Below are 14,593 nucleotides of genomic sequence, written 5' to 3' on the forward strand. Positions count from 1 at the left end.
AGCTTAAACTGTACCACAGCTGTACACATCTGTGTATGAATTTCTAAAATACAATATACAGTATACGGGGAAACGGAGGCGTAGGCATTACTTCATTATATTAAATATTACAGGCACATTGCCAAACATGCTCGAGCAACAAAACGGCACAAAGAACTGAGCAAATAAATGATAAAACAATAACGATCTATAAGGTATTTAAAAAAACATGACAGGCTCTTTCAATCATCGTGAATTTACTGCATGGAATGGAATCCTTTGGATGTGCCATTACGCAGCGCAGCTCACGTTTCCTGCAGCCTACCTTACAGTATAGTGTTAAATCATAGGAAATAACCAGTATGGATAACATTTGCTAAATGTGAAATATTTGTAGATATATAATGAGCTCTGCCCATTAAATCCTTTTGGGGATGTGCTTTACGCGCGGATGTCCCATGGAAATACAGAAGCACAATATTGCGCAATTAATCTTTCAGTTTATCCAGACAGATTATCTCACGTTTCATGTCCAGGAGCTCTGTCTCATCACACTGTTGTTCTAAAGGTATGCCATCATATGTGTGAAATTACTTTACATGGAGTTTTGATGGCGCTAAGTTGGTCAGTGGAAGAAAGGAGGAGAAGGAGAGGGAGAGACTTCACATCTGTCTACCAATGCCCTGTAGCCCGTCATGCTGGTGTAATTTGCGGGTATGTTACAGGGAGAAAATTGAAAAAAAATGATTTAGGTACAATATTCGTTTTTTAGAATTCTGAGAAGCTGTTTCAGAAATTGAAATTTAAAATCTCAACGCCAGAGTTAATAGAAAAAAAAATACACCAAAATACTGATATTACAATGGTTAAAAAGCCTATGCAGTGGATTTTACATGACGCGGTGCCAATCACCCTGAGCAACGACTTGCAGTGTGTTTGAGGTGAAACCAGCTGCTGTTCTGGCTACAGCTGTGGATAAAATAGATCATAGTTTACATATGTTGTCTGTGAAGCACTACCATACTCTCAGTTTGGCAGGCGATAATTTAATTTGTGCCTATATTATATCTACATTAGCCTTCCTAGTCCACTGTATGAGTGAACGTGGATCAGAGTGTGCCTCTGCCTCACCTGTGCGTAAAGGCGCATGGCCTAACCGCCATCCCCGTACCCATTTTGATTGGTCAGATGTGTACATGTCGGAGGCGAAACCTCGGAAAAATCGACCTTGGTCCGAAAAAATAAAAGCCGCAATATCGCTCAGCGAAATTACGTTGCTGATGTGAAAGCTTGCATTGAATGATACAGGTTCGAAAAATATTATTAACGTGCGAATTAATCGCACGAAAAAAACGCGTCTGGTGTGTAAAGGCCTTAAGACTGCATTCTTTTCAGTTAGAAGCAAGAGTGCTAGGCTTCATAATATTAGCTTCCTTCTCTCTTACCTCTTGCCTTTTCCGCTGGGATTCAGTCTAATGTTACTTAACCTCAGAAAAACTGTGGTTCTTTGGCTCCGGCTATTGAAGTTTAACTCAAGCAAGAGATTATTTCTGCCTCCAAAGCAGCTCTGCCTCCGAGAAATGTTTTTATAACTACAACTCCAATCTGACATGCACATTCATCTTTCTCTTACTTAGGACTTGAACTGGTGAAGTCACCCTTGCTACATACAGTACTTTGCCTAGTATTCAGACATGCTCGCTGGTTCACCCTGAGCTTTACAACAAGGTCACGCTCAGTGGCATCCGCCGGCAGAGTTTTTCTGGTTACCCCCGTTAGCTGGTACAATGTGTCACCCACAAATCTCCTGTGAGGCTGTTGCTCTTTCGGGGCGAGTCGAGCTCTCTGAGGGCCGCATCTCAATTTTCAAAAGAATCGTGACACTCTTATAGTTTCAGTCGTGACTGAAATTAATCTGTGTTGAAAGGGAAAAGAGCCGCAGCTCTCTCTTTGCATTTCTAGGGCTTAAAAACAAAACAAAACAAAAAAATATCTAATCACTTGCACACTTTGTTGTGGGCAATGTTCTCAGATCCTCTCTTTTTCTGGGACTAATTGCAACATGGTAATTAGGTGTGGAATCTAATTTACTGTGGGGATTCATTTAAGGAAATATGCATTATTTAATGGGGAATTCAAGAAGGGGAGCAATATTAGGATAGCATGGTGAGACTGATAGTGCTGATAATGATAACTGTAATAACGATGAGGACGATAATATTATTGATGGTGGTGGTGATGATGATGATGGTGGTGGTGGTGGTGATGATGATGATGATGATGATGATGATGATGATGGTGATTATGGTAGCGGTGATCATAGTGGTAGTGACTGCGATTGTGGTGCTGACGAGCCAGGAACATAAAAGAGGGTCATTGACCTCTGATTTCAGTCCTATTTCCCCTACAAGCCAAGTCCTAATAGACTCCATTAACACTGAGAGAGAGAGAGAGAGAGAGAGAGAGAGAGAAAGCCCTGACGCTGGTGCTTTCAGTAAAGTCTGCATATGTGATGACTTGCAGTCTGGCTGGCTGAATGAACCAGGCTCAGAGCCTGATAACCTTCTCTTTCCTTATTATTTCCCCTCATTTAACTCACTGTGTGCCTCCATCACAGTCCATTTTCTCATGTGTGTATTGGACTCAGGCGAGGCAATCACTCATTCCTGGAACACGTCTGTTATTTCGCGGCAATTTTGGATAATGCTTTATTTCACCACCCACAATTGGTGGGCTATCTACTAGAAAGCGAATGATAAAATAGTAATCCCTTTGCAATTACGCAGTGATAGATTTTCGCATTCATTGAGATTCACTGGTACGACTAATGTGGATGCAAGACAGTCACCAGTTCAGTCTTAAAATGAATAATTTCTCAGTTCATCTGAAGAATAAGCTGTTACGGAGATGAGTTGTGTTACCAAGACATCAAGTAGCCATAACATGTATTCTCTTGTCAAAATCATACCTTTGCACATTGGAACAGTTTCATGGGACACAACCCCAGATTCTGAATGCATTTCCCTAGCACATTAAGATAAGAGTTGTATGTAAAAGTGATTTATTAGCCCAATAATCCTTTGGGTTTTATACCGAGTTACAAGACCAATGTGGGAAACCATGTGGAGAATGTACACCCTTGATACATCAAAGGCACCATGTGATCCCATTGCCACATTTATGGGAAACGTTATCCATTATAGCTCACTCCTCCAGAGGATGTTCCAAGTCTGTCAAGAGGATGTGAGTCATGACTAAATGGAGCTTAGATGCTGCATGCGTCGTATCTCTACTTAAGAGGTTAAAAACAACAATATGACCCCTGGTAGAGGAACATGACTCTCCGGGAATGTCTGTGTGCATGCCAAGTGAACCATCTGGATTTACAGCGCTATCGTCTGCATATAGGTTCACTCCCGGGCAGACCATTTAGTGCAAAAATGTCACCGCTTCTCCGCAGGTTGCGTCGCACCTTCCCCATGCATTATGCAACATAGATTTGCCTCTGAAGCTGATATATCAAGTGTGGCGGCAGCTTGAGAGATCAAGGGGCTTCTGCATTTTGAGGCAATAACAACATTCCTCGCTCCTCCGAAGATGGGAGGTTCTCCAAAGCGAGCTTAATTAACAACTGAAGGCTAAGCTTCATTTAAAAACCAGAGGGCTTTTACTGGAAATCAGAGGAACTAAGAAGTTGCCGGCCCATTCTAGGTCATCACCATAAGCAGGGGAGCAGAGAGGGGAAGAAGACAGACTCAACTGTTGTTTTTTATCTTTTTATCCCTCTTATTTTCTTGTTGGTTTGTAACTTAAACTAGGCTCTTTCGTTTATCCACTGCTGTTTTGTATCATTATCTGTGTCAAGTAGAGTAATTATCTAACAAATGTATAAAAGCGGCTCTCTAATTAAATGCCATGGGCTGTAAGAGACAGAGATAAATTATTTATACTGCTTTGATGATAGCTAGCTAGCTCTAAGGAGCAAGCAGTCAGTCGCTCCTATAAGTGAAACCACTGCAGCAAGATATTACGGAAACTTTTCTAGAGGGTGTTTGGGGAAAGATCCACATCCTGGTGTGGCGGTCCAGAGTTCGTGCTAAGGAGGGTTAGGTGGGTCAGCTTTCTGTGTTTAGCAACCAGTTTCTGCAAAGATGTAATTTGCTCTTTTGACAGAGGGATATTTTTCACACTGGTATTTACAAGTCAGGAAGAGGTGGAGCAACTAGACCAACACTTAAGCAAAGCTTTTAGCAGCAGGTACATATAGAGGAATGACAAATGTGTAAGGAATTGCTGTGAGTAGGTAGTAATCCTCGGTCCTTGGTTGGGGAATTTATACTGTTTAAAGTGTGGCTGCTGCTGTATTTGTTAGAAGTCCAGGCTTCTAGTTCTAAGTGACAGATCTCAGATGTCAGAAATGCAGCCTCGGTGCTCTCGCTCTCACCATATTATCCTCCACATCCTAATCTACTTTTGTCCATATTACTGGAGAGCAGAGTGCAGTTGGACGCAGCCATTTATCCCCAGCAAGCTGCAAGCCCTCGCAAGGCATAAGCTCCCACAGCATGACATAACCAAGGAGAATCAACAAATGAGACGAAGGAAACAAGCCAAAGTCAGATAAGAATTTCTTATTATTCCAATAAAAAATACATTCATACAGAAATATAACAATTTTGCAAAACAATTTCAAATAAAAATTTCATAAAGCATAAACATAACAATTTTACAAAAGTTTTTTTTTTCTTCTTTTTATACAAAGATTCGGTTGAGAACAAAGAGCTGTGTGTGAACGACAGAACATGTTGGGGTAGTGTGTGTGTGTGTGTGTGTGTGTGTGTGTCTGTGGGGTGGGGTGGGGTGGGGGGGTGAGTGAAAGAGAGAAGAAAAGTGATGGAAAGTGTTTAAGATGCAAGCAAACATGGGGCTAAATCAAGGCTCAATTACCACTTGAACGGTATTGGCTGCCGTTTCAAAGAATGGATGTTCCTCTCCTTGCCCACAAAAGGCCCTGCCAGCACTCGGAATCTATTGCAGCAAGCAGTTTCAAGTTTGTACTCATCCCGTCTCTTTCGCCCGCTGATCTGAAATCCATAAGTCGGAGCATGCCACGGTGCAACTTGCTGCAACATCGAATTCCTCCGCTCGACTACAGCAGGTCTCTGATCTGGAGTGGGTGGCTCTGTCCCGGAGTTACACTAAAGGAGTAATCGACATAATCCCTATAATTATTTCGGTCTCTACCTTTGTCGAGCGCCCTCCCTCCATAAAAATCCGGTACACAAACACAGATGCACTTTTAGGGCAAATATTGTCAGCGGCGTTGCCAATTTCTTTCCGCGTATACCGTCAATGGTTCAGCTCAAACGGGCGATCTTTATCTCCTCCACAGCGCCCCCCGCCCCCTCACTCGCTCCCGTGGTTTTCATAATACTGTTGCAGCTTGGCTAAAACAACGCTCCCCAGACAGGTCAATAACCAACCTACACAGTCAGCAGTCTGTGACAGATTCCATGCCAACAAAGCCTTTAGCAATTCATTACCGAGAGGCAGTACAAGGCAAGGCCTGTCCAACTGCAGCCTGTTAATTACAATAAATCTTTAGCTTTTTCTTCGGTGCCGCTTGCAGGGATGGAGGGATGGGAGGAGGGGGGTGGTGGTGGTGGTGGGGGGGGTGTCTACAGCGAGCCTTGGATCCTCAGCCGATGCCAAGGATTGTTAAAGCAGCAGCATTGTATTCTGTTTGAGTTCAGCCTCGTCCTACGCAGAAAGATCCATGTTCATTATTCTAATCGGGTTATTTTGTACCTTTGAGCTGTGTGTGATGGACTACAGTACATACTACACAGTAGTTAATGTCTTTAATAAATGGATTTAAGTGCTCTAAACATACAGCATTTGTCTTATTTACATGTTCTGACTCAAATTGGTGCTTGGGCTCTGAAAAGAGGGTCATTTTCTGAGCATCTGCATTTTAACAACACAATAAACTTAAAAAAAATCTTTAAAGTGTGGACAGCTGTCGTTGAACAGAAGAGGTGCGAGTTCATTCGGAATTGAGCCTTGATTGAGCGTTTTCAAAAATCACCCATACAACAAATGTGACTCCCCAGGGAGCAAACCACCACCGCGGGGCTAGGTCACTTGCATAAGGCACCATTAAGGTCAACAGTGCATTATTAGATAGAAAACAGAAAGAAAGTACAAAAAATCAAAATTAGTCCTCAAGGCATAGGATGAGTGAAAAAGAAGCTCCATGAATAGTTTCATGTCAGCAAGCAGTGGTGAGATCTCAAGCCAAATAAGGAGGAGGAAGATGGGATGAAGTTGTAAAAAATAAAAAGGAAAAATCATCAAGGCTTTATGTACAATATTGTAACATTTAACCGTTCGCATTTTAGCTGCACTTTTATTGAAACTATTTGCAGTCCTGATTACAGTGGAAACAGGAAATGAACGAACCCTAGAACCATGCAACACCTGTCTATGATACTGAAGTTATAGTATTGTTGTGTTATACCTCTAAGCACACAGCTTATACAATTGGACTACAAATGAGCTTTGTAGCTTGTAAAAAAATAATAAACCAGGCTACATAACACATTGCACATTTAGTAGCTGCACCAAAAACACCAAAAAAAGCTCCTCTCATACAGTGACCAGGGGGAGTTTTGGCCCCTGGGTCGCTGACCGGAGGGCCACAAGTCGACCCTCTTACTGGTCAAACCCAAGGCCTCAAAATCTTGGGGGAAGAAACCCCCCAACCCCCCAAAGTCTCGGTGCCTGACAGGCAGGAACTTCCTCCCCTTCCCCATCCTCACACTGCCACAAGGAAGCGAAAATGGATCATATTCGCCCCCCAGAAACCCATTCAGTCCACAGCAACACTGGTACCAGCCCCCCCGGACCATCCATCTATCCGTCCATCCCGTCTTCTTTCCTCCCCAATCCTCGCTTCTCTCTCCTTACACGGGGCCAGTGAGCCAGTCTCAGACATTCACAGTGCACACATGCTTACCTCAGACAGTTTTTCTTTTTGTAAAGTACCAGTGTATCTGCTGTCCGGGAGATGTCCCCAAAACATCATGCACCATACATACAAATCATTCATTCTGTTTTGTGTGTGTGTCTTTGTTTTGTTTTTTTTTGTCTTTTTTGTTGTTTTTTTTGTGTGTGTGTTGTAAGTCCTTCTCAATCGAATTCTTCCATCCATGATTTTGTCCTCTTGTTGCAACAGACAACCTTCAGAGCGCCTTTCTCCAAAGAGAGGTCCCGGAGGCACTGGGTTTCAGTATGGTGCAAAACGGCATGCTTTGGCTGGAACAACACTCCCGCCACTCTGCTCTGGGACAGTTCAACCAAGAGACTGGTCGGGAGACGGCGTTTTTTTTATTTTTTATTTTTCCCCTTCGCTGCGTTGGTTGGTTGGTGCTCGCCCTGCTCTAGATGTGCCTCTTCATGTGAAGAGCCAGATGGTCAGACCTGGAGAAACATCTGGGGGGGGACAAAAGGAAGAGGAGTCAACAGCTGTGCAAAAGCAATGGACTACAACTGAACAGAGCAACATGCATGCTTTAGGGAATGAATAAACCAAGCTCTTGTAGATATAATGCTTTTATATCTATGTGGAGAAATAACCAAACAAAGGAATGTCTCATGGGTAGAGGTCAAATAAGTCCAAACCAACTGCTTCTGATTCCTTTTAACTACCTAAATACAACGCATCAGTGCTTTGAATCTTTTAAGACGTGTCATTATTTGAATGGTGCAAGAAAAGCAGATCACATCAACAAACAGATGTTAAGAACCCTTGCTTTAGTCCTATCTGTGTAAATGGAACCAAGTGTTATTTGCAGTTAAAAAGACTTGGCTTACCTGTCACAGTGACTGCATTTAAATGGCTTTGCCCCAGTGTGCTTCCTGAAGTGTCTGGTCAACTCATCACTTCGTGCAAAACGCCACTCGCAGCCCTCCATGAACACCTGTACGGTTTCTCACCTGGGAAATAAACAAGCAGAAATTGAAATAAATTGAAATCGCGTTCAGATTTGACCGAGTAAAAGAAAAAAAAAGAAGAGCACAATGTTTTTCAGTGAGGTTCTGCAAAGGCTTTCAATGGGTAGACCTTCCTTTGATCAGCACTGTTGTTATTCAAATACATTCAAATGAGTCAGCCTGTGGCCAGACAAGATGACATAGTTGATGACAAGTCACTTGAAACCTAGATTCCACTGAACCTGTTGGATCGGTAGCTCTTTCTTATACAATGTGAAACATGTCAGGAATGCAGAGAGTGCTCATGTTCGACTGGATGTTTATAAAAAAAAAGCAAAAAAAAAAAAAAAAAAGCAGACTTTGTGGGTCGAGAAGAAAGCCTGCAGAAAAAGCCACACGTGCAATTTCACGCTGCTAATCAAAAATAAGAAACGGTCAAATGACCATTCAAACCCTTCCAACTCAGTGCCCCTGGCTCCCCGCCCATTCACCCTTTCCCATGGTGAAACCCAATCTGTTTTGAAGGACCGAGTTCTTTTATCCTCCATGTGCAGCCCCTCCCCCTACTCATTCTCTTCCCTCTCTCTCTCTCTCACTCACTCATTCGCTCAGTCAGTCACATTCCAGATAGATTAGGTCACAGTTTAGGTATCCAGCCATGCAGAGCTAATACTCACAGCGCTCCAGCTGAGGACATGCAATGTGGACCTTTAATTACGTTACACAATGGCTGGACAATGCCATCAGGGGGAAAAGACTAAATAAATTGCACTTCCTTCCTTCATTCAATAAAATATGGGATGTTTTAACAGTGTGGCGTCATAGGGTGAATTGCTTTAGCTTAGGGACAACAGAGCAGCCTTCTCTCCCCATTACGCAGCACAATGGAGACATCAGTGTTTACTGCCTTCATAGGCTACACTTGGCCACACTTGAGGCAACCTTGGCTCCAGTAAATGGCTTGAAACTCACCTGTATGAGTGCGCTGGTGTGCTTTGAGGTGGGAGCTCTTCGTGTAAACCTTGCGACACCCGTTGAAGTGACACCTGTGTACCCGCCTCCTGCCGTCCGGGGACACGTCTCCGCAGACGAGTCCCGCCTTTTCCGAACTCTTCCCGATCGCGCCGGTCCGGATTTTGACCGGCAAGTGCAATTCGGCGTGCGCGACGGCCCACCCCTGCGATATGCTGCTGGGCTCCGAGTTGGCCTCCGGAGAAGACGGGGGAGTGCTAATGATGGAGGGGCTAAAAGGTCCAGAGCTAACCAAGACGGACCCCAGAGGGTTGGAGGTAAAGCTGTGTGTGGGCGAGAGCTCCTCAGAACTGTCTGAAGCTTCGCTGCTGGCGTCGGAATTCACACTGTTGGTGTCCAAGATTTGGCTATCCTGATTGTCCTCCTCGCGGGCTAGAGGGATCTTTGGGTCGGACTCGGCCTTGGCCTTATCCCCGCAGGCCAAGATCAACTTGCTCCAGAGGTCCTCCTGCCCGTCGAACTTGAGGTCGGACGTCGAGGCGTAAGGCTCGCTCTGTAGATACCGCTCCAGCTCCAAGCATGTCTGGTGGAGTGCAAACAGAGGAGAGGACACAGTAAGAACACGCATGGATACAACAGAACCTTGTTTATCTGAAACCCCTGGAGGGTCCTTCACACCAGTCACATGGTTCAGCCAGGGAAATCCAATGAAATGATGCATGTGCACATACCCCAAAATACCCTATGTGGTCTAGTGTTGTTCAAATGCTTATATAATGCATCAACCAAGAAATTCCAGCAATTGCATGCAAGTAATACAACACTGCAACATACTTTTGTTCATTATGTCCACTGATTATTTTGATGTCTGCGACCTCATTCTGAGGTTTAGATGAATTCACAAGTCATCAACACATTGGAATATGACTAGCTGCATTTTGCAGTTTCTGCTGCAGTATGATCCTTGGGTAATTGGTGGATCACAAGAGGGTTTACCAGCTAAACCCCACCTCCCACTGGCAGAAGAGAAGGTAAGCTTCAACTTGAGCAGGGTTCATCTTACAAACAACTTGCCATGTAAAAACCAGGCCAGCTTCATGTGAGGCGGGATGTGCATTCATTTAAGCTAAGCTGCTAGCCCATAAACTCCAACTCTCTTCTGCACCTAAGTGCAGAGGAACAGTTAACGTGCATTGTCATTTCAGCGGGCGAATGACTCACTCAAGAAATTTACAGTCCTTTTAAGGAAGCTACTCAACTTCCCCTCCAACATGAGCTATTCAGCTGCTTTTCCTCACGCATAGCACCGACATGCAATCACATCCTTCCTCACTGTCAGGCAGTTACTCGCTGTGGAGATAATACTGGCTTGAATTTGACTCAAAGCTATCAAACTCCAAAAGCAAGGCCATTCATTAGGAGGTGCGTATGGCACAGAAAGAGCAGCTTTGACAGAGCAGATGAAAAAAAAAAAAAAAACAGTTCCTCTAGGCATACTCTTCCGCAATCTTACACAATGTTTTCCAGCTGTACTAGTATCTACTCATGCAAACAGGAATTGGCCATTGCTGACATTTGATAGTCTCATATTGTGTAGCCTATTCAAATCCAGGATGACTCACATGATGCAAATGAATGTGTTTGAATAGCAAAGGATAAATCTGTTATGGATTTAAGAAAAAACAAAAACAACAAAAAAAAAAAAACATAGGTGGGAGAATATTATTAAAATCACCAGGAGGTAAGATAAATTAGATGAAATGCTGTGCCATCAGTTCAAAATGTTGATTTTGAAATGCTGTGATGGAAAGAGCAGCAGTTGGCTCAGTGCCAAAATAAACTAGAATTAAAAAGAATACAATACTACTAATACCCAAAAACGCTGTATTCCCTGTATGAACTGCATGGCAGTAGCTGAAGCAACGCTACATCTGATTTTCCTGAATTTTATGGAGTGAATTCAAACTACAGTCTACATCCTAGTCCATCCGCAGTCATTGGATCGACTACGCTTCTCGTATGAGTGAAACCAGCGCTGATGGACTGGCCGGGCATCAGAAACCAGCTGGTAAAATAACTCATGCTCAAAATATAGCAGACCAGTAAAGCACCACCACGCCGCTGCTGCTGCTTGAGTTACTCTCTCCCCATTCATCTTAGTGCAGAGCCTGGGCTCCAGCTGTCAGACTGACACACTGATCCACTTCAGCCTGGCAAAACTTCATAACGACACCGATCATGTAATATCAAGTCAAGCGAATGGATGGGCGCCATCGGAATCACCGTCCACTTCTCTTAACAATTATTATATGATGGGATACGCGACTTCTTGCGCACCCAATGCCGCCGCTCGCAATGTTATGATCTAATTTATTAATGCAAAAAAAAAAAAAAAGTGTGCAACCTGCTCGGTTCCGCTTTGCCACACAAGCGCAATCCCTGGCTACTTTAAATAGATGATACTGGATGATATATTCACCTGCTGCCAATACTCCTCCAGTGACGGTAAGGCTGAGAAATAGCCCGTGTCGTGAACTATTTGAAGTTCTTGAAAGATGCTGCACATGGGTAGAACGTCCATTTTTTCCCGAGTCTCAGCTTGTAGAAAGCCTATATTAGCTGCACTTTAAATATTTTTTTTTTTTCTGGTACAAAAAAACAGAAAAGCCCCCAGCGAGAGAGAATTGAGAACGATGCTGCCGAGCAAGTATCTCCCCCCCGGTGTTGGAACTTGCATGCAGTTGCGATGCAAACGGAGCGCTTGTTTTCAGCGAGATGACCGTCCCCCCTCTCGCGCTGGCTGTTCAAGTGACTCTGTATTTGCAAACACTGAACCGGACTGGACGGGGAGCAACTGCGCTCTGCAAACTTCCCTATTCAAACCTCCATGCCCGCCCCCCCCTCCCCACGGCAGGATTACGCCTGCGGAATACGAGCCAATCAGCGGCGACCAGCGTTGCCGGACCGCATATGATATCACAGCCGACCAATCGGCGCCGCCCTCCGACTTAATTTGGTTCCTTCTCCGTTTAATTGGCGCGTTTAACTCCGGGTGCCTTCGCGTGGATTGGCCGGCTATTTATAGACATGTATATAAACGTGTCATGTACTCCGCTCTCACTCCGTAGTCGCTTTTCTGCCCCGGCTGCATGTTTCGCCACAGACAGCGCATGTGAGCCGCAACAGTTTCACCTCGCAGTCTGCACCTCATCTTCTGTGGAAAACAGTTCGCTCTCTGGAACTTTTGCTCTCACACGAGCGGCGCTTGCGACACGCTGCTGTTGAAGGGAGGCAGTTCACTGGAAGCTGAAGTATGGCAAGGTCCCTGCTTCTGTTGTCGTTCGCCACTAAAAGATCCACCAGTGAACTTACATATCCACTGAGTTTCTGAGGGCAAAATGGAGCACCGACTGATAACTGACAAGATATTATTTAGTAAATATGTGATAAATGACTCAAACCAAAATATGAGCTTAGAGGGAACACTTGTTAATCAACCCCTATGTGAATTATTTTAGATATGGCTTCCTCATAGGCTTCTGCTTGACCTTTGCTCTATAATAATAAATACTGCCAAGATCCTGGCTTGACTGACTGACTGTTGATTGACTGTCTGTGGCCAGAGTATGACATGTACAGCCTGTCATTCTTGAAAACATGAATGTGATTTATCTTCTTTTCCACCCTGTTTTCACTAAAAAGAGCATTTAGTAGAATATTCACAAGTGGTCCACTAATTCTCAAGAAGTTGTTTTCACCCCAGTTCAGTTATGATTTTGCAATCATACACTGAATCACTCCCAAGACCGTTTCAAGCCAGAATAACTAATCCACATAAAAGTGCACACAGTAAAAGGCATTTTGAATTTCACCCATTTCAAACCTGTGACAGCATAGGCATAATATGGGATTTTTCATGGTTGGAGCTCTAATCTAATGTACTGTACTGGGCTAAAATTAGAACTTAAATGTATGCTGAAGTTGTTTTCACAAAGATTTCAATTCTCCACTTTATTCTGTGATGTAAGGTCATGTTCAAACCCAACAGTGCGGCATGTACACAGCAGCCCATTTATAATTCAACAATTATAATAATTCCGCTATAGTCTGGTGACACCCAGCCACAGTCCCCTTATGAATTACTTTCTTCATTCCTACTGCATTCCATCACACGGCCATTTGGCAATCGGCATTACATCACCCGACTTATTCTTATCGTTTCCTCTTTGGAGAAGCGCTCGGACAGAGGCGACTCCTTCCTCCAGCTGTGTTGCATAAGTTCATAGAAGAAAGTCTATCGGGTGTGTGACCGCAACCTGGCACGCCATCGCAGGAGGAGACAAACAACAGCTCTGGACAGGCCGCGCATTGTTTCCCGAGCGGCCGTATTTTCTGCCGCCGGCCTGAGTGGAGAACTGAGCGTCTTTTGTGCCGCTCTCAGCTGGGATTTGCCGTATTTGTCACTCATAGCATCTGATTTAGTCATATGGGGACGCGATGCCTTCTGAACCCTGGAGCTGGCCTCGCTCGTCCTTTTAAAGGAATTCCAGTTTGCCATTGTGCTAACGGGGCTATTCATTATGTGCTGCTAGGACAGTTGGCTTTGAAGTGTAAAAACTCAATGAGTCCATGTCCATTCAGAAGAACAGGGGAATGTTCGGAAGCATCTTTTGCCGCCATATGAAATATAACGGAGTTCTCGGTTTATCACGGGACAATAATATAACAACCGGGTTATTTGTGCGTCTCGGACGGTGTCAAGGCCTACACTGTATCTGTTTGATGAATAACAGCGAATGCCTCTGGGTCCCCATGGAGCATTAGCGGGTAGCTCAACAGTAATCACTTCCTTCAGAAGGGCCTCTTAGATGAAGCATTTAGAGAATGCGCAGGGTCCTGCATGGCAGCTTTTATCTAGAAAAGCCAGGTCCACAGCTTTATCATCGTTATGCAATCCCATCCCAGGCAGTAGCCACAGGAAAGAGCAATTACAGGATGACCCATTTTAATGCATCACTGTCAACCCAATCAGTGAGTTGTTCTAAGGGGTTTTTCTGGCAACCTTGGTGCACTCCTCTATGGCCTTCCATAATGTGCATAGGCAAACAGATTATTGTTGTTGTCCTCTGGAGCTTTTCATCATCCGATATGAGCAGGAACAGTTTTAAGGAACTGAAATCAGTTACTCAGTTGGTAATGTTGAAGGGGCACATGATGTTTTAATATCAAATATACAGTACTATGCCTCAGGATACGAATAATGTTCTTCATGATGTTTTGCAAATACATGTAGTTTAGTTAAAAGGGAATGTATTGAATGAATTTGAAGAATAAGTCCCCATAGGCAGAACAGTTGCAATGCTGGACCCTGATCACCTCCTCTAATTCAAATGAGGTAAACCTGCTGCAAACCTGCCTGACTGGAAGCAGTTGTTTAGTGAAGGGAGCCAATCAAGGCCAAGTCCAATTGTGATGTGTTTGCTAGAGTTAGTCTGAAAGTGCAAAAAGTTGTTGTGAAAATGCGGTAACTTTAAGTCAATTTCAAATTTTAACATTAAACATCTTTGTTCATATGTATATGTGTGTATGGAGACTTTCATTCCAAAATGAGATATCCACCATTTGAAAACACTGACACCTACTCTAA

The 14,593-nt window shown here is 43.9% G+C and overlaps 1 protein-coding gene across 1 annotated transcript; it reads right to left on the bottom strand.

The window, feature by feature from the left end:
• Positions 1–7,109: 7,109 nt before the first annotated feature.
• Positions 7,110–11,775, bottom strand: LOC139646910 (Krueppel-like factor 6). The gene is given in 5 exon segments (XM_071522691.1): positions 7,110–7,473; positions 7,855–7,951; positions 7,954–7,977; positions 8,947–9,529; positions 11,426–11,775. Coding segments are annotated over 5 exon segments (858 nt in total). The 5' UTR covers positions 11,528–11,775; the 3' UTR covers positions 7,110–7,421.
• Positions 11,776–14,593: the final 2,818 nt, after the last annotated feature.

The sequence above is a fragment of the Centroberyx affinis genome, unplaced genomic scaffold, assembly GCF_046629955.1.
Source record: "Centroberyx affinis isolate AG114_WGS23_722 - 3 ecotype Tasmania unplaced genomic scaffold, CSIRO-AGI_Caff_v1 ptg001015l_1, whole genome shotgun sequence".
NCBI lineage: Eukaryota > Metazoa > Chordata > Actinopteri > Beryciformes > Berycidae > Centroberyx > Centroberyx affinis.